Source organism: Camponotus floridanus, unplaced genomic scaffold, assembly GCF_003227725.1.
Source record: "Camponotus floridanus strain SB8 unplaced genomic scaffold, Cflo_v7.5 scaffold35, whole genome shotgun sequence".
Taxonomy (NCBI): Eukaryota; Metazoa; Arthropoda; class Insecta; order Hymenoptera; family Formicidae; genus Camponotus; species Camponotus floridanus.
In genome coordinates, this window is record NW_020229492.1 from 1,781,491 (window position 1) to 1,801,721 (window position 20,231).

At 25.3% G+C, this 20,231-nt stretch overlaps 2 protein-coding genes across 10 annotated transcripts in view; one reads left to right on the forward strand and one right to left on the reverse strand.

The window, feature by feature from the left end:
- The window catches only part of LOC105249548 (mitogen-activated protein kinase-binding protein 1), a 50,806-nt gene extending 34,176 nt beyond the window's left edge, over positions 1 to 16,630 (reverse strand). For 4 of the 6 annotated variants that reach the window (XM_025410849.1, XM_025410854.1, XM_025410853.1 and 1 more), the window contains exons 1-2: positions 16,498 to 16,630; positions 9,954 to 10,101 (exon numbers count right to left, since the gene is read on the reverse strand). In XM_025410849.1, the coding sequence (XP_025266634.1) occupies positions 9,954 to 10,037 (84 nt within the window). In that variant the 5' untranslated portion in view covers positions 10,038 to 10,101; positions 16,498 to 16,630. Of the gene's footprint in view, positions 1 to 3,919; positions 4,304 to 4,787; positions 4,811 to 9,953; positions 10,102 to 16,497 lie in introns of those variants that run through there. The other 2 variants (XM_025410851.1, XM_025410852.1) reach the window with 2 other exon arrangements.
- LOC105249546 (snRNA-activating protein complex subunit 3) lies at positions 16,191 to 20,206 on the forward strand. 4 transcript variants are annotated; one of them, XM_011255100.3, is made up of 6 exons: positions 16,191 to 16,311; positions 18,270 to 18,491; positions 18,592 to 18,763; positions 19,008 to 19,277; positions 19,469 to 19,707; positions 19,866 to 20,206. In XM_011255100.3, exons 2-6 carry the CDS (start codon positions 18,295 to 18,297, stop codon positions 20,149 to 20,151), a joined length of 1,164 nt encoding a protein of 387 aa, XP_011253402.1. In that variant the 5' UTR covers positions 16,191 to 16,311; positions 18,270 to 18,294; the 3' UTR covers positions 20,152 to 20,206. The 4 variants fall into 4 exon arrangements, with proteins under 4 accessions (XP_011253402.1, XP_011253399.1, XP_011253400.1 ...); XM_011255097.3 differs by lacking the exon at positions 16,191 to 16,311 and adding an exon at positions 16,376 to 16,704; XM_011255098.2 differs by lacking the exon at positions 16,191 to 16,311 and adding an exon at positions 18,048 to 18,122.
- The last annotated feature ends 25 nt before the right edge of the window (positions 20,207 to 20,231 follow it).

Here is a 20,231-nt window from a genome sequence, read left to right on the forward strand (position 1 = left end):
ATTATAATTAATTACAATTATTAATATTATTAATAATTGTAATTAATTATAATTATTATTAATAATTATAATTATTAATTAAATAAATAATTGTTAATTATTATAACGGAGGAAATAATTCGTTAAATAATTGTAATTTCCAAAAACTTAATCCTGCTTGCTCGAATAATTCAAAGATAAAAGATTTGATTAACATGATTAGAATATTGTGTTTCGACGAAATAATAAATTGGCCATTTGCTGAGCTTAACGTGCTACTGTACTGCAATGATTGAACCGTAGGACGTATACTATAGCACAATTTTATAGCATTACAATGACGCAATGTATAACGATATGAGACAAGGTCTCCTTCGCATATAATTTGTGATGCATTATGTAACGCGACAGGTTTCGTCATGTTTGAATGAGAGAATCGGTGAATCTACAGTATATATACATATATAGAATGAAGCATCTAATTCGCACACCTTGAATAATTTGTAAATTAAACGTTGTATGAAAAGTAAATAGTACGTTGCCATTTCAGCCCGCATATTTCAAAAACTACTTGTCTGCTTGAATTACTTATGTTTGAGGCAAACGTGCGTGACACGCAATTTTTCGCTTAATTTTCTCGAATCGTCAGTTTAGAAACGTAAGAACTTCTTTTTTTTCTGAAGAAAACAAATGTCGAAAAAAAAATGTTTTCATAGGAAAAAAAGTAGAAAATTTTGGTTTCCTTCATTATTATTATTTTTATTTATTATGATTATTTTTTCATTTTTTAAAATTATAATTATATATTATTTTCTTTCATATATTTTCATATTCTTTCATACATTATTTTTTCATTTTTTAAAATTATAATTATATATTATTTTTTTTTATATATTATATATTATTTTCTTTCATATATTTTCTTGTCAATATAATAAAGAAAACTGAAGTTTCTATATTTTTAATTTGCTATAATTGGCTGTATAGTTATGTAATTAAAAAAAAAAGTTGAATTTATTTTGAATATTGGTAATAATAACGTGTCTCGTGTTCTTCAACATTCCTTACGAATTTTTTTGAGTTCAAATATGTAGTCCAAGGTATAAAACAATAATATCTGACATTAACAAATTGCTTTCTCTCATGCATGTGCATAAAGATTTTACCGACACTATTTTACAAAAATGTGATGTGCATATTTTCTTGTAAAAATTACGATACTTCTTATGTAGGTCAAACTTATGTGGGTTTCTTATGTAGGCTGACTTTTAAAAACAAGAATTTCGAAATATAGCAATCGCATTAAGAGAAATATAGCATTCGGTAACGAAGCACAAACTGCTTAATCATAAGTTTGATTGGAACAAGGTGGAAATTGTGGATGAGGAGCCTGTCCTGAGAAAAAGGTTGTCGGAAATGATATATATTAACTGACAAAAAAAGCAACCTCAATCTCCAGAATGATCAAGTAATAGATTAAACATACAGGATGGACCAAATTGGTGTAAAGAAAACGCATAGTTACTCCTAAGAAAAAATATTTAATTGTTAATTGCAAATTACATATTTTTTCTTCGAAATAACTATGTGATTTTTTTACACCAATCGATTCCTCTCATTACTTTGTACATAAAAGTATTAAGGTAAGATAATCGAAAAATGAATATTTTACAAAATATTTTACGGTTTATGTAAAATTAAGAAATTATTTCAAGTCTTATAACTCAAAAAGTGCTTGAGGAAAAAATATTTTATTATAGTGTTTTGGAAAGCTCGCGAGGTAAGCTACAAGAATATGCAATGAAAAAATTTAAAAAAATCAAGTTGACCTTTCCCTGATCTTGGCGACGCCACTCAATGTCAAATAAATATTACAGTTAAATACATCTTTTTAATCCTTACAACTTTTGTCTAAAGGATTTTGTTCTAAAATGCATTCTATACAAGATATTCGACTGTATCCAGACTTTTGGTCTACCCTGTATATGCGCCGATCATTGAGAATTTATCTATTTATTTAAAATTACCGCGCTATTATTTATGTCATCCCCTCCCTCTTCCTCTCATGTTTATAGCAGTTTATTTGAATTTGTTTATTAATTGTTTATTAATTATTTTATTAACGATTAAATTCACATACAAATTGTAGTTTGTATTTATTTGCATCCTTCATCTCTCTTGAACTTGTAGTTTTTTTGACTCTATTATTGAGACAATGCAGTTTTCTTTACAAATTGATTCTTTAGTTTCATACATAATGGCATTTTTGCAATGTCATGTATGTGTGTTCGACTGGAACCGTTTGAGAGATTCGCCTTGTTTATCTTTTTTATCTGAGACTTTATAGATTGCGTGGGATTGGAGCACACAATTTTTTTGTATTATTATGTGTATGCACTTCTTTTTTTGTATCGTTTTTATGTGTAATATTTTTATCAATTATTGAAGATTTCAGTTTTTTCTATTCCTGTTTTCTATCTCTTTATATTTCGGTTTTCTGCGCTAGGCTCATTATCGCGATTTTTCCTCCTTTTTTATATTGTATGTATATAATTGTATATTAATGGTATTTTATATAATTATAATTATATTACAATATAATTATATTACAATATTAATATTAATATAATTATAAAATTATCAAAATATTCTCTGAAAATAATCAGTCAATATCAGTGGAAATTTTTTATTTTCATAACATCGCGTCAGGATTTTAGGATTAAATTTTATTATTTATTACAAGTATCATAAATTTAATTCTAAGTACCAAAAAATTTTATTGATAAACGTTACGTCTTAAGAAATTTTTCAGAGAACATATTTTATTGGCTCTGTAATTATATTAAAATATATATATATAAATACACAGTTATATATCATTTATTTAATATAACAATTTTAATATTAATAAAATTATATTTCAAAAAAGTTAATTTTTCTAAAACTAAATGGTTGTCCACAAGACACAAATTTTTTTCTAATACCAAATATTTAAATTGATCTGGGATCTGAGATTTTTATTTATATTACTTTTTTATGCTCGATGTAAAGAAGCACAGAGGAGAAAAAAAATTGTAAGACTCGTCGTTCATTTCTCATCTCGTTTAGCGATGTTCTGATATTTGTTTTTTTTTTTTTTTTTTTTTTTTTTTGAGATTGATTCATTGATTCTGTCTCTTTAAGAGTGTAGGAGGATATGGGCGGGATATTACAAATAAATTCCGAATTAGAGATTAATTTAAGTTATTAGAGATTTATTTTTAAAAAAATATGTAATTGTTACAATAATTGCAAATTACATATTTTTTCTTAAAAACAACTATGTTTTTTCTTTAGATCAATTGATTCCTCTCATTATTTTGTACATAAAAGTATTAAGATAAGATAATCGAAAAATGAATATTTTACTAGATATTTTATGGTTTATGCAAAATTAAGAAATGATTTCAAGCCTCATAACTCGAAAAGTACTCAATGAAGAAATACTTTATTATAGTTTTGGAAAGCTCTCGAGATAAGCTACACGAATATGTAATAAAAAATAGTTCCATTTAAGAAATTGACGGTGATCTTTACGTGACTTTCAAATGACTCTCCCATGTCAAATCATTGCCACTATCTGATGGCCCTCTTCAAGCCATACAACTTTTGTTTAAAACATTTCTTTCTAAAGTGCATAGTTTATGAAATATTCGACCGGTTCGGAACTTTTGGGACATCCTGTATATCATTTACACTTTATTTAATGTAACAATTTTAATATTAATAAAATTATATTTCAAAAAAGTTAATTTTTCTAAAACTAAATGGTTGTTCACAAGACACAAATTTCTTTTCTTTTGTTTATAATTATTTTATAATCAATTATAGTGTAAGAGGTGTACTTAACGTGGCAATAATCGCTAAAGAAGACCATATACATACATTCTAGCATACGTACATTGTAGACTGAAGTATTTTCCTTGTCACGTATAATCGGCAAATTATTTTTAGGCGGTATTAAAGCCATTTTTAACGCCAATTTCTCTGTTTACTTGTCGTCCACATAGCCATGCGATTTTCACCGCTATTTTTCTACATGTCAACATTACACAGTGTTACATTTCTCACGTGCTCATACACGTGCACACACACATACAAAGCAGTTTCTAGGTCACTAGGTGTCTCGTGCGAATGTACGTATCTTCACATCCCGATCTGTCTTCTAGAGCCTCATCTCTGGTCGTTTTCAATCAAGATTTATCATTAGCTTCCACGGTTGCTGACACAGTCACTGATTTTTACACATGTGCGGTGTTTTAAATCGCAACTTTTCACTCGTGCACTGAGGAAAAAATTATCTTGAAATAAAAAAATTTTAGTTAACTCAAAAAAGCTATTTATTCGGTGGGTACTAATCACATATTTACTTGTATTCAAAACGTCTGTTTGTTTAAATTAAGTATTTATTTACATATGTTTAAAAATATATATATGCTTAAAAAAATATAATTTTTAATTAAATATTTTTGTTTTAATTTTACAAAATATTTATTAAAATGCATTTTTTATTTCCAAAAATTTTTAATTTTTTAATTAAAAAAAAAAGATATATTTAATTTAATAAATTATAGTATATATTTTAGGAAAATAGTATTTAAATATAAAAAATATATAAATCAAAATAATGTACTTAATATAACATGCATATTTAATTAAAATTAAATGCTTTTGCTTAAATGAAATAAACAATTCCTTGCATTTAAAGCAAAAGTTTCAAGAAGACAAATTTATTTGATTTAAAAAAATTTTTCTCTCAGTGTACCGACCTATTGAGTGTCTTCAAAAGCACATTTTACAAAATAGTTTATATTTGAAACACTAAAAACATGAAATGTATGTAATATTGATTTTGAAAGGCGGCGGTGTAAATTAAGATTTCAAATTTTTATAATAATATTATAATTGTACAAAATTGTACGATTGTCTTTTTATTTCCTTTTTGCGATTATTTTATTTTTTCTTACAATAATATATTCCAATTTTGTGTACTATCGTTTTTCTTCTTTACATTTGCAATATGTCAACTAAATACAATATAAATAAATTTATCAATCAAAAACAGATATTTTCTTTCAGAAAATTTTATAAAATAATCGAATGTAAAAGTATGTCTGCTTTTGTGTTCCCTTTCAAGGTGAAAAGATGCATGTTCATATCATCATAAATGCCTTTCTATAAAATTCAAATCTGACAATAAATCTAGCAATTCTATTTCTATTGTAATGTTAACCATGTAAATAATATAAATATTACTTTAAAAATTTTTATAAATGTTACTCAACACATTGTATTTATATTTCTAATTTTTCAGATATACATATGTATATAAGAATACACACCAATACTTGAACATATGTCTTTAGAGATTTATATAATATAAAACAAATAGCAAAGAATTACAAATAATTATTTTTCATTGTTTAAGCTTCACAATATTGTGAGCATTCAAGCTACAGTTATTCATATTATTTATCCATTTTAACTGTTATACATACAAATAAATATACAGATAGGTATTTTTTATATCAGTGACTTCTCTAAAAAAAATAAAGCAAAATTCTCTGCTTGTAATCGAATCTTGACTTTCTGTAAAAAAATAATTCTTTACAAAATAAAAATAAAATAAAGTAAATAGCAATAACTGAATAACAAGTTTCTGATGTAACGTTTAATAAAAACAACATTCTCCGATTTTTATTGCAAACATAAAGCTTGTTTATATAAAGCGTACATATCAATTGTCAAAAAAATCACTTGATTTTATTCTTACGCAAGCAAATTGTGAATCATCTATGAATGAAAGGCATTCAACTTTTTACGATGTGTATTGATAACAATCAGACAATCGGACAAAACTTATTTTTCCTTTTTTACACGAGTCTCTAATCTTGATAGCAAATTTGTTCTTCTATATTTGCGAACTCATTTATTATAAATCAAAATTTTATTAGCACAAATTTGAAATATATTATCAATTCCATCAATCACCAGCCGGTATTCATATCTTCGAGGCATTTTTTTAAATTTTCAAAAAGAAGGAAAATTCAGTTTTGCTTGAAAATATTCGATACTTATGGTCGATTTTAAATTTTACGTAATGATGAAACAATGTTCACGTCTGTATTTTTGAAATGAAAAATAAAAAAAAAGACAACGGAAAACAATGACGTGGAAGAGCGACGACAGACATCCGATTCTATACTGAGGTATTCCGTAAGTTCTACCGACACTATGATTTCCCCACTCTCCTTTCAAGATTCCACTTACTTGCCTGCCATACTAACTGTTACAGCTGCACTTTTTCATTCTACACGTGTATGCTTTGATTATACATCTCTTAAGTATATATATTAGAAAGGAAATTTATCTATGAATTGTACTTGTATAAATATTTTTATTTTCCTACAACTTTTCACGATTTAATATTATCTCGTTATACACATGGATATATTTATTAAATATTGAAAACTATATTAAATATTATATGAATTAATATTTATTAATTAATACAATATTTAATTAATATAGTTTTCCATATTTAATAAATAATTATTTAATTAATTATATTAATTAAATATTGTATTAATTTTAAATATTAATTAATACAATATTTAATTAATGTAGTTCAATATAAATATTAATAAAAATTGTATTGTTCAAGTATATGATTATATAACAGTGAAATATCTATCAAGTTTGTGATTGTTTTTTTAGCGTAATATTCTTAAACAAAATTTTCAAGCAGAAAATTATTTATCGTAAAATTTATATCAAAATATTACATAGGTTTCTTATTTGTCTCTTGATCACAGAAGCTTCCTGAATGCAAAATCATCATTTACATATGTCCGAATTTAATTATCGCAGACTTTCAAATATCACAATATGATATATCCTCTGATAAAAAATAACATGCTTTTTAGTTATTATTGCAAAACACGCGCGCATATAATGGAATCGAAAGCGGTTCATTAAAATACAATCATCATATGTGAAACAGGCAGAAATATGAAAATTTATTTTTTAAACGATATAAATGTAAAGGCTCTTAAAAATATAATCATAAAATTAAATTGAGAAATAAAAAACAAGAATTAACATAATAAATGGAGCTTGTAAACTTTATTTTAATTCAAATCATATATATAATAATGATATACAGAGTGGGTCCGAACGTTCCAGCCAGACTTTGAGATCTTATAGGAAATTTAATTCTGAACAAAAAATTTCCTATAAACATGTCGAAAAATGCTTCCTAAAGAAGTTATCGCTCAAAAACTTTTGATGAAGGAAAAGCAAAAGGTGAAAAGAAAATGAAATAAAAAGAAAATGAAACTAAATAAATTTCTTGAAAAACGTCTTTATTCATTTTCTACTATTACGTGCTATTACTAAAATATTAGTTAAAAAAATTATTTTATTTTCATAAAAGAAAAAGATTTTTATTTTTTATTTTTATCGTTTTTTTCAAGAAATTTATTTAGTTTCATTTTATTTTTATTTCATTTTTCTTTCACTTTTTGCTCTTCCTTCAACAGAGGTTTTTGAGCGATAACTTCTTAAGGAAGCATTTTTCGACCCATGTTTATAGGAAATTTTTTGTTCAGAATTAAATTTCCTATAAGATCTCAAAGTCTGGCTGGAACGTTCGGGGCCACCCTGTATATAATGGTAGAGCGTACGTTTTGATTCCTTTTTCTGAACTATCTTTAGAATAATTTGATCACAAATGTCAATAATTAACTGAAATAAATCAAAACAATATCAATAATAATGTCAGACAAGCAATGAATACGAAAATAAAAAAATATATATAAATTAAATACTGTTGTTATACAAATAATCATGTAAAAGTTATTTCTCTTGCTTCGTCAAGAGTAACAAGATCGGAGTATAATTTCAAAAGAATTATAGTCCGGCATTCTTGAGATGTGTCATTTCTCTTCTAATTAAAGTGCTAGGAAGCATAAGAGAAAACGCAAGGCACAAGTATTTCTGTGTGTGCACTTTCGTGCAAAGAAAGCTCTAAGTCTCATTATCAGTATAAATAGTATAAATGGATACTGAAAGTAACACCAGAGATTACACGTAATGAACATGAATTTAATTAATTTAATAATTAAATTATTATTACTAAAATGAATAGTTGCCGGAATAAAATAAATCATACTGGAGAAGAGAAGATGCCTTGGTAAATTTCTCGAGATAGAATAATATTATTTTTTAAAAGAATCTGATATTACATTTTATGAAAAATGAGATTTTCTTATTTTCATAAATAATGCAAACGATGATATTTTTAGCAAGTGGCTTATTAAACATAAAATCAAATAATTTAGAGTTTGTATGTTTTAATACAATTTCGTGGAATTTACAAAATTGAGAATATATATATTTGTTTGGTGGAGATGACATATATTTTTCAGAGATGACATATTATTTTTAATGAATCATCATCTTATCTTAAATGAAATAAAAGCTATAATAATAGGAAAAACATTAAATTTTGACGGTGCAAAAAAATTCGAGAATCTATGTAATATATTTACTTTACACAATTTATGAGCATAAATTAGAATAATAATAGCATTGGAAAAAATTATATCATGGAACATCTCGATATTTAAAGAACTCACAAAAGCACAAAAATTCAATTCTCGATTCAGCTCTCATATATTTTCCTAGTCTGCCAAACATATCTTCTATCGATTATTTATTGAGTTGGAAAATATGCAAATATCCTACACAAATATGTCAGTCTCTATCATGGATGATTCCTACAGATGTCTGAGCTTATGCCACTTTCTACTTCATGCATATATTCCTCTTTATTATTTAAAGGAAGTTTATTACTTGATAGAAGTTTTTTTATTAGTATCATCGGCATCATTAACATTGTCTAAAGTATAGATTTGCAAAATCAGATTTATATTTTCATTCATATGTGTAAACATGTATATGTTTAGAATAAATGTTCAAATTGCTATAAGTGAACAATCTGACAATGCCAGTTTTTATAAACTATTTTCGTAAAAATAAAATAAAATTATAAAAGTAAAAGTATAACTTATTCATTTTTATGAAATATTTTTATTCAAAATCCCATCTATTGCTTTGTTTATTTTTAAATTGTGCATCTTCTCTTCTATTTATTTCTTTTCTTTCTCCCCTCCTTCAGAAAATAAGAAGAGGAAAATGTAATATTAGAGATAAGATAAAGATTTATAATATTTAGACATAATTAAATAAAAAGAGAAAGAAAAAGAAAATAAAGATTAATAATACACACACATTTATAATACACACATCATTTTTTTTATTTTCAATTAATTCAATTTTTTGGTATCATCACTTTTCTAGCAAAAGAAGGTGTAATCGATTAAAAAAAAGATATATATATATATATATATATATATATATATATATACTTAAATATATTAAATTAATATCTTTTTAAACAACAATTTTTTGATACTACATTGTATATGAACTCGATTATAATATATTTCTGGAAAATGTAGAAATAAAAGCAAAAGGAACAAAAATAGAAGTGTTTCTTGCACAGGAAAATTATAAAACTTTAAGTGGGCGAAAGTGGAATGTAAGATATAAGTGCAACGAATATGAAATAATAATATAACCTGTTTATGTATGAAACATTTGCGAAATATATCAATAAGTTGAAAAAAATTTATAAAGCTAGATTCCACATACATCGAGGAAAGCGAGAATCATGCATCAATTTGTTTTTTTTTGCATTGTTATAACGCAAAATTCAACTGATATTTATCGGAAAAATTCGCAACAAAATTCACAAGCATTTTCTTCAATAATATTATCATAAATATTATCATAAATATAATCGAATGTATGTAAACATTAATTTTTGTAATACAAATATATATGATATATCTCTCATTATTATCACTTACCCTATTCTGTATCCTAATGTTCTCTTGACCTCTCTTTAAATTAGGGGCCCGGAGAACCTTACTCGTAAGGGGTGGTTCCATCATGATAGTAGATTCCGTTTCTTCAGGATTTCATCTCTGAATAAACGCTCAGATTTCATTTCATTTTCTGTAACAAAAAATACACATTTTTATAATAATTATATAATATTAAATATAACTTAAAAAAAATAGATAAATAATATATTTATATTAAAGATATATTAAATATATTAAATATATTAAATATATTAAATATATATTAAATATATTAAATATAATTTTTAGAAAAAATAAAACAATTTTTCATCTTTATACAAAGAGTAAGAAATGAATGATTTCTTCTCTATAGTATCATCACGAACTCATGAAGGTAGATCTTCTATTATTGAATACAATTGTATAAATATTTATTTCAACCTTGTTGATAATCTTCATGCATTTCAAATCGTAGAAATTCATAAAGATAAATGACAAAATAGAATAATATCAAATTGATTTGACAAATCAAAATTTCTAAATTTTCTTGAGACCTTAATTAAGACCTCTCGGCCATCATGATAATACACACCAAAAAATGAAAATAAGATTTGAAAGACTAAAATTTATATAAATTCCATGTCAGGTTGCAGCTGATACTCGCAAAAATGAAAATTATATAAGACGGTTCTTACACGTACAAATAATGATAAAGAACTTATTGAAAATTTGAAATGCAGCTGAATTTTATTACCATTATATTATCATTGACATTTATATTTTATTTCTATTCTTTATATTTTATTTCTATTTTTTATATTTTATTTATATTTTTTAACAATCATTCGTAATGAATTTTACGATGATTTTGTTTCAGTATTTCTTTTGTGCTTTTGCGATCCCTTGATAAGTGGCTTATCTTTTATTAATTATAATTTTCCGTTTTTTAACAATAATCGACGCATTGGTTCTCTTGTTAGCATGATAATGAGAGCAACATTGTATGTTACATTGTTTTTCCTAACGGTTGGAGCTGGTGAGAGGCTCCAGTCTTTAGGAAATTATTTTTCTATATTGTATGTTAATTTATTTGTACAGTTATTGAGAATGGCGAGAAGAGGGAGTGAAATGTTCAATAAATTTACGTAATAATTATTAGGAATATCTTATTATTTTTTACGCTTATTACCTCACGCTTTTATTAGCTTGTTTTCTGTGTAAGATTATATTAATATTCTCAACCTTTTATTCATCATATCCATATTAAACTGTATTTCGCTGTATGTCGCTTTTTAGAAGCTTTGTTTTTTTAGAATCTTAAGATATCGCACATGTTCCATCGATCATATGATACAATTCTGTCTTATTATTTATCGGATATTTTCTTTTTCATTTTTATAATTTGCATCTATTTCTCATATATGTATTTATTTTGTATTGTATGTTAATTTATCCATACAGTTACTGAGGATGGCATGAGGGAATGAAAACGTTTAATAAATTTACCTAATAATTATTAGAAAGTCTTATTATTTACGCTTATTACTCCGCGCTTGGCTCTTCTTAATCTGTTCTCTGTGTAATTTATATCGTAATATTCAGGATCTTATTGATTTTTATCATTGATTATAATCAGTTTTAAATTAACGGAGTATATGCATATTAAATTGTGTTTTTTTTTACTTTTTAGAAACTTTGTATGCTATTTTTTGTTCCGTATTTTCTATTATTTTAATTCTAGCTTTATTTTTCTATTTCAGTTTTTTCTAGTAAATTTTTAAAATGTCAAAACGTGAACGCGTCTGAATTTAATAGGGATAAATGAGCTTAAATTTTATTATTACAAAGATTACCTCAAATAAAATTACTAAACAGATGAAATATTCTCAATGCATCATTTGCAACTATTACATAAATAATCGAGACCGATGTTGTATTTATTTTGATTTATATTTAAGAAATAAAAAATTTAAAGGTACCTGATAATTTTGAACATATATAGTTTGTGTAAAAAATGTACATATATACCTATATACATTTTGAATTTATTAATTTTGAGATTAAATAATCTGAAAAAATTAAATAAATAAATTTAAATTTAATTAAATAAATAAATTTAAATTTAATTAAATAAGCAAATTTAAATTTAAATAAATATAATTGATAATTATATGATACATTCTCTCTCCCAGTGATATAATTCACAACTTTACCGCAATAGATATCATATTTAATAATGCATATAATAATGTACTTAAGAAGTAATTAAATAATTAATAAAATACGCATATGTTAGTATTGTCCATACTTTATTGTCAATTAACAGATTCATAATAATTATATGATTATATTATGATTACGTTATATTATGAATTAATTAGACACTCATATTTAAATAAAGATTAAGATAACATATTAATTAGATTAATAATAATTTAATATTAATTTCATTTGCATCTTAAAGAATTCTAAACTACATTTTTCAATTTTCAATATAATGCTAAAATAGTACATAAAATACCGTAAAATATCCGACAGTATTTGATAGAGAATTATTTTATACAGGGTGGCCTCGAACATTCCAGCCAGACTTTGAGATCTTATAGGAAATTTAATTCTGAACAAAAAATTTCCAATAAACATGGGTCGAAAAATGCTTCCTTAAGAAGTTATTGCTCAAAAACCTCTGATGAAGGAAGAGCAAAAGGTGAAAAAAAAATGAAATAAAAAGAAAATGAAACTAAATAAATTTCTTGAAAAAAAACGATACAAATAAAAAATAAAAATCTTTTTCTTTTATGAAAATAAAATAATTTTTGTTTTAACTAATATTTTAGTAATAGCACGTAATAGTAGAAAATGAATAAAGACGTTTATCAAGAAATTTATTTAGTTTCATTATCTTTTTATTTCATTTTCTTTTCTTTTCTTTTCACCTCTTCCTTCATCAGAAGTTTTTGAGCGATAATTTCTTAAGGAAGCATTTTTCAACCCATGTTTATGAGAAATTTTTTGTTCAGAATTAAATTTCCTATAAGATCTCAAAGTCTGGAACGTTCGGGGCCACCCTGTATTTTTATATTATTCTAATATTTTTATATTATTCTAATATTATTATTTCTTTGAGATAAACTAAAAGATAGAATAGATAAAAACAAAATACAAATTATTATTGTACGAAATGCTATTAATTTTTATTTTTCATAATCAGGCACTAGATTTACATCTACAGTTTGCGGTCCTTCTTAAGCATCGGATTTCCAGTTGTGCAAAAATCATTTGCATAACAGTAACATATGACTGAATGCCGAACGGTTCGGTATAGTCGAGAAGTCGTAAAAGAGAGGAAAAAAATTGCGGTTGTCGGAGTAAGAACGTCATTAAAAGAGGTTTCATTGTATCTCGTTTCATTGTAATACTTCACACGCGTTTGTATATGTTTTCGCCTGCTTACTTATGGGGGCCCGTTGCAAAACATTCAAAAGCATTAATAACAATGATTATGATCAATGTATAATTATGATGGTGATATAAATAAATATTATAAATATTATAAAGGTGAAAAGAAAATGAAATAAAAAGAAAATGAAACTAAATAAATTTCTTGAAAAACGTCTTTATTCATCTTCTACTATTACGTGCTATTACTAAAATATTAGTTAAAAAAAAATTATTTTATTTTCATAAAAGAAAAAGATTTTTATTTTTATCGTTTTTTTTCAAGAAATTTATTTAGTTTCATTTTCTTTTTATTTCATTTTATTTCATTTTCATCTTTTGCTTTTCCTTCATCAGAGATTTTTGAGGGCGCGTTGCAAAACATTCAAAAGCATTAGTAACAATGATTACGATCAATGTATAATTATGATAAAAATATCGATTAAATATTTTTTAGCTAATATTTATTTTCTTGCATTGCATTTCATTGGATTTCAAAATAACATGATTGTAAATTTTTTATGTGGCACGAACGACATGTGTGCATACAATTGAGCTGTTAATTTACATAAAAGAGGCGTTGCAATTTACAGTAAAACATTTCACATGACAAACAGATGGCCATGCATTTATGAATCTTATCACTTCAAATGTAAGTTTTAGAGAAATTACAGCTATTTCATATCACATATATTACATCACTCGAGAAAAAAATCGAATTTAATTAATCTCAATATTTAATACTTAAAAAAAATATACTGGATTATTTAGCTAAAATAGCCATGAGCACAGCTACTATTAGAATCGATTACGAATGAATAATAATAGATAAATACATCGTAAGTGCACATTGTGTGGATGATAAATTGCATCGTTGCATTATGTTATGTCATGATGCAATGTGTACAAACATTACTTGGATAATAATCCTTTGTAGAGGTGGCATATATATTTATCATGTATTTATCATAACAAAATGTATATAGTACCAATTGCTTTCAAAATGACAGCATTGACTTATTAATTGAATGAAGACATTCATTTAATTCGATTTTACTGAATAATAAAGTTGCTACATCAAATTTTTTCTATAGCACAATATATAGGATGATTCATATAAAGTGACCGATGCGAATATTAGTTAAAGTTGAAGAGCTATGGAAAAATTTTTATACCAAAAGATGTTTGACACAGAGGGAGACATCGTATGGTACAAACGATATTTTTATAGATGAAGGCATTAAGGAGATTTCAAGATCAATTTAATATTTTTAAATGGAACTCCCTATTTTTTATTACGTATTCTTATAGCTTATCTCGAAAGCTTTCCAAAACACTATAATAAAGTATTTCTTCATTGAGTACTTTAGTTATGAGGCTTGAAATCATTTCTAATTTTACATAAACCATAAAATATCTAGTAAAATATTCATTTTTGAATTATTTTACCTTAATACTTTTATACAAAATAATAAGAGAAATCAATTGGTGTAAAGAAAAAACATAGTTGTTTTTTAAAAACAATATGTAATTTGCAATTAACAATTTCATATTTTTTCTTAAAAACAATTGTATGTTTTCTTTACATCAATTGATTCCTTTCATTATTTTGTACATAAAAGCATTAAGGTAAAATAATCGAAAAATGAATATTTTACTAGATATTTTATGGTTTATGTAAAATTAAGAAATGATTTCAACCCTCATAACTCAAAAAGTACTCAATGAAGAAATACTTTATTATAGTGTTTTGGAAAGCTCTCGAGATAAGCTATAAGAATAGGTAATAAAAAATTGGGGGTTCCATTTAAAAAAATGGAGATGACATTGAAATCTCTGAAGCGCCTCCATCTACTAAAAAAATTAAAAATTAAAAATTATTAGTAGCATATTACCCTCTTGGTACCGTACAACTTTTATAAGTACAACATTTTTGTATCTCTAAAAATAACGGAGATATTCCAGGTGGAGAGTCCACCCTGTATATATATGTATATATATATATATATATATATATATATATATATATATGTAAATGTTGTGTGTTTTATCAATATAATTTGCTAGTATATAATTTTCTAGATAAGCCATGATAAATGTCAATATATTTTCTAAAAATATTGACATTTATCATGACTTATCTAGAGAATATATTTAAAAAAAATATAATAAATTTTCGAAAAAAATAAACATTTTTCGTTGCAAACTTTTTAAAAATATTTTCGAGGTATGCAGAAAAAATGAATTGCATACAATTTCAATTATTACCATCGCTTAGAGCCCGCGGCCATCCTCGTAACCTTGATAGCATTCGATTATAAGAATGCATTACCTTTATCTCGTAACGATGATGACGGTTATTATTTATAGAATCGATTCTAAATAGTCACAGCACAATGGGCTATTATTTAGATAATCTTTAACCGCACTAGTCAAATTCTGTCCCTCTGCACTTAAGATTACATTATATATATATGCGTATTACACGAATACATGCACTCCATATTTACAGAAAAGAGACGGATCGAATTAAAAAAAAATAGAGAAAAGGAGGAAAGAGATATAAAAAAAAAAAAAGAGACGGAAGGAAGAATATTTTTCTTAATATAATAAATAATATAAAAATAGTGCAATTTTTATTTATCATTTTTCGCGAAAAATAAATGCATATATCACACACATGCAGGCTTGCGTCTGTGTGCGTGTTACGTGTTGAAATGTCAAATTTAAAATCGTTTCTTTGTCAACGAAGCGCCTCCTCGTGCAATCAATTATGCATATCTATCCGTCAAAAGCGCTTCCAATCGATGCATCGTTGCATCGTCGATGATCAAAAGTATTCGCGATTGGTGTTGGTTATGTAAATCAAGAATTCAAAACGTAGAACACGTAGATGCACGCACGGGCGAGCAGAGGTAAGGAGGTAAGTATCGGTGGAACAATGAAAAAAAAAAAAGGGAAGAGAAGAGAGGGAGAGAGGGAGAGACAGAGAGAGAGAGAGAGAGAAAAATATATGTGTGTGCAAAGTATCGTTCAACGTGGACGTAAACGCGTTGTACGTTGGAGGTTACGTTTGGCGGATAATCATTAAGCGATAAGTATTACTTACATATTGATCCACGCTGCGAACATCGTACGTGTTTCGTGCTGCCGATCCCGGGGAGTAAAAAGTCGAACGCGACGAATTTCGACAATGAATACGAAACAAACACAACACACGTCAGAAAATAGACGGAACAAACTAAATCGGCTCCCACAGTCGCTCGTTGGCTTAGGCGCCTCGTTCTAGAGTGCACTGCTGCTATCTATCGGCGATGTATGTAAATACAAATTGGCGGGATTTTTGAATGGCGTATCTCTCAGTTTAGATCTCTCGATACGCATGTGACCTCTTTTCCGGCATCATTTTATTTCAAAACATTCTTAAATTGCTAATTTTCAATATATATTAATTTAATTTTACATAAAATTTTTAGTTTATTCACTAAATATTTTATTTTATTCAATTTCATTTAGTTTTTCCATAAGTCCTTTTCTTCTTTTTTGATTTTATGACCTCTTTTTCTGGCATCATTTCATTTTAAAAGATTCTTAAATTGGTAATTTTCGATATATATTAATTTAATTTTACATAGAATTTTTATTTTATTCGCTAAATATTTTATTTTATTCAATTTCATTTAGTTTTTCCATAAGTCCTTTTTTCAAAATTATTATTATCATCCGTTTCATCCATTCTTTTTATGAAAAAATTGAACTAACTAAAATCATCACAAACAATCCTTCATAAATCGAAAGATATTTAATATATTTTATATAAAAAAATATCAGTATAAGATATGAAATGTTAAGAAAAATTGATTAAATTGAATTAATTGAAGTAAATTTAAGTTAATTTAATTGAAGTAAATTGAAGTTAATTTAATAAAATTTTCACTTTTTGATTCTATGGGAATATTTTTTACGCAATAAATACAAATTGGCGGAATTTTTGAATGGCGTATCTCTCAGTTTAGACTCTCGATACGCATATGACCTCTTTTCCGGCATCATTTTATTTCAGATGATTCTTAAATTGCTAATTTTCGATATTTAATAATTTAATTTTACATAGAATTTTTAATTTATTCGCTAAATATTTTATTTTATTCAATTTCATTTAGTTTTTCCATAAGTCCTTTTTTTCTTTTTCGATTTTATATCGTAATTTTTTTAGAGAAATTAATAATTTCATTTGTATTTTATATGTAAAATTAAAAGACATTCTTTAAATTATAATTTTTTATATTAATTTAATTTTAATTTTTAACTTATTTATTAAGTATTTTATATAATTTAATTAATTTTCTTATTATTTCTTTCTTTTCCTTTCCCTCTCTTTTTCTCTCATTTAATATTGACATAATTTTTTTATAGAAATTAATAATTTTTTATTTATTTGTATATGTACGTGCATAAAATTACAAAATAAAAAAATTATTATTATCATCTGTTTCATCCATTCTTTTTATGAAAAAATTAAACTAACTAAAATCACCAAATAATCCTCTATAAATCGAAAGATATTTAATATTTTATATAAAAAAATTATCAGTATAAGATATGAAATGTTTAAGAAAAATTGATTAAAAGCAGCAGTTACCTTCGTTGCCGGTTTCGTAGAAGGAGATGAAAAATAATATAACCTCTTTCATTACCCGAAGTTAGCCGAAGTGTCGAATGTCGAGTTCACATGTTTGTACTTTTTTACATGCATACACACATACGTGGTTTTCGCAAAGAAAGCCGCTTGTGTGTAGATTTTTCTTGAGGTGTTTTTAAATTTATTTAAAAATTTATTTCTTTGATTTTTTATTTGGTTATTTATTCCTTTGTTTCTAGTAATAAGTAATTTGTGAAGATAGCAATGGATCAGATATATAAGATTTATAGTCACCAAGCATCGCCAAAAATTTGTCTGAAGAATTACTTTCAACAATACAGCGAATTATTAAACTCCTTTTTATGTCATAATCTAAATGAACAAAGTGACGAAAAGATTTTTCAACTTATGGATGTTGATCTCCCACAAGCGAGAACTCTTTTAATCAAACACTATTGCAGGTATTTCATTACAAGATATATTAAAAATATTACTGTATTCTCAAATAAAATGAAAAAAGAAAATATATATTGATTAGAATTTTTTTTTTTAATTTTACAGTATTGATAATTTATCGCCATTAATGGAACCCAATACGACGGAAAAAGAAAAACAGGAAAACACAAAATCTGAACAAAAGTTAAATAATGTTCCATTGGAAACAATTAAAGTGTTAAAGACATTATCTAAGGAAACTCTATTAAAACCAAGGTTTCAAGATGGGATTCCAATTGTTAGTAATTATTTATATGAAAATTGGAAATAAAAAAAGCAAAAAGGAAAGAATATGTGAAAAATTTATAAAATATTTAAATTTGTATCAAAATTAAATTAAAATTTTGATTACAAGTACTTTGTGATACTATATTATTTTTCTCAATAATGAACTGCAAAACCTTTGTTTTTTATCAATAATATTATATCAAGATAATAATTATAAGATTATAATTAATAATAAATTAATTTCTTTTTTTCAGAAATATGATGAATCAAGCTATTCCAATAATAATTCTGTAATACCATATAAAGAATTTTTAATTTATTGCAGAGTGTATGAGCCATTTGAATACCAGAATCGTCCTTATAAACTAAAAGCTCCAGTTGTTAATCTTAAAAGTGTCATATCGATTCTAGGATGTCAAACTCTGTATGAACTACGTCAAAAGATAATATGTCAATCTGATTTATCAATTACAACAGACACTAGTAACAAATCAAATCGTCACAAAATTGGAGCATTGGCAAAAGTAACTGTTTTTTGTTTTCAATTTTAGTTTTTTTCAAAGCTTTATCTGTTTTATAATATTTTTATTATAGATCAAGCTTTTTTCAAAGCTTTATCTGTTTTATAATATTTCTGTATTTCTGTATGTTTTATAATAGTTCTGTATAAATTATAGGTAAAAAATAACTATATTTTCTCTATTTACAATTATAGGATGTCTACAAATCAGGATTCTTTTACATTGAAGATACATTTTATAATGATACTAGCGTGGAAACTAACATTGATTATAGTAGAGTTATATTAGAATGGGCAGCAACTCGTGATTTAGGTCCATTTAAAGTTGCAACCATGGATGCTCAAATAAATTCTCTTTGCGCAAGATTTGGTTTTCCATGGGTATATGTACATCAGGGTTGTTGTGAACATTTAATTGTACTGACTGATGCCAGGTAATTTTTAATATACATATATTGCAAACATTTTTAAAATTTTAAATGATGCTAATTTCTAATGTTATGAAAAAGAATAGTAACAAAAAATAAATCAAAGTTATGCATATTCTTGATGTAATTTTATTTAATTATAATCATTAATTATTTTTTTAAAGGTTAGTGACTGAGAATGATGTATTATCATTAACTGCCTATCCAAGAATAGAAAAAATAAGGCCTGTTGTTGGAAAAAATTGCATTTCTTGCGGAATATTTAATGTACACTGGATTTTAACAGAACATAATAGGATACCACATGATATAAGTTATTTCTGTAATAAATGTTTTATATCTTATAATTATGTTGATGGTAAAAAAATTGGAAATTTTAAAGCATATAATTATCCTTGTATACCAGAACTAATGTTTGTAAAAAAACGTACAGCAACATCTAGAGAATAAGGTTTCTGTCAATTCTCTTTTGTTAGATTTTCATTTACATACATTATTTATGATATAAATTTATAAAATATATGAAATTT

Bases quoted from the DNA above. Each gene is read 5' to 3' on its own strand.
- LOC105249546 (XM_011255100.3), top strand. From the start codon at position 18,295: ATGGATCAGATATATAAGATTTATAGTCACCAAGCATCGCCAAAAATT. The intron at 18,492-18,591 runs GTATTTCATTAC...TTAATTTTACAG, and splicing joins TTAATCAAACACTATTGCAG to TATTGATAATTTATCGCCAT. The intron at 19,708-19,865 runs GTAATTTTTAAT...ATTTTTTTAAAG, and splicing joins ATTGTACTGACTGATGCCAG to GTTAGTGACTGAGAATGATG.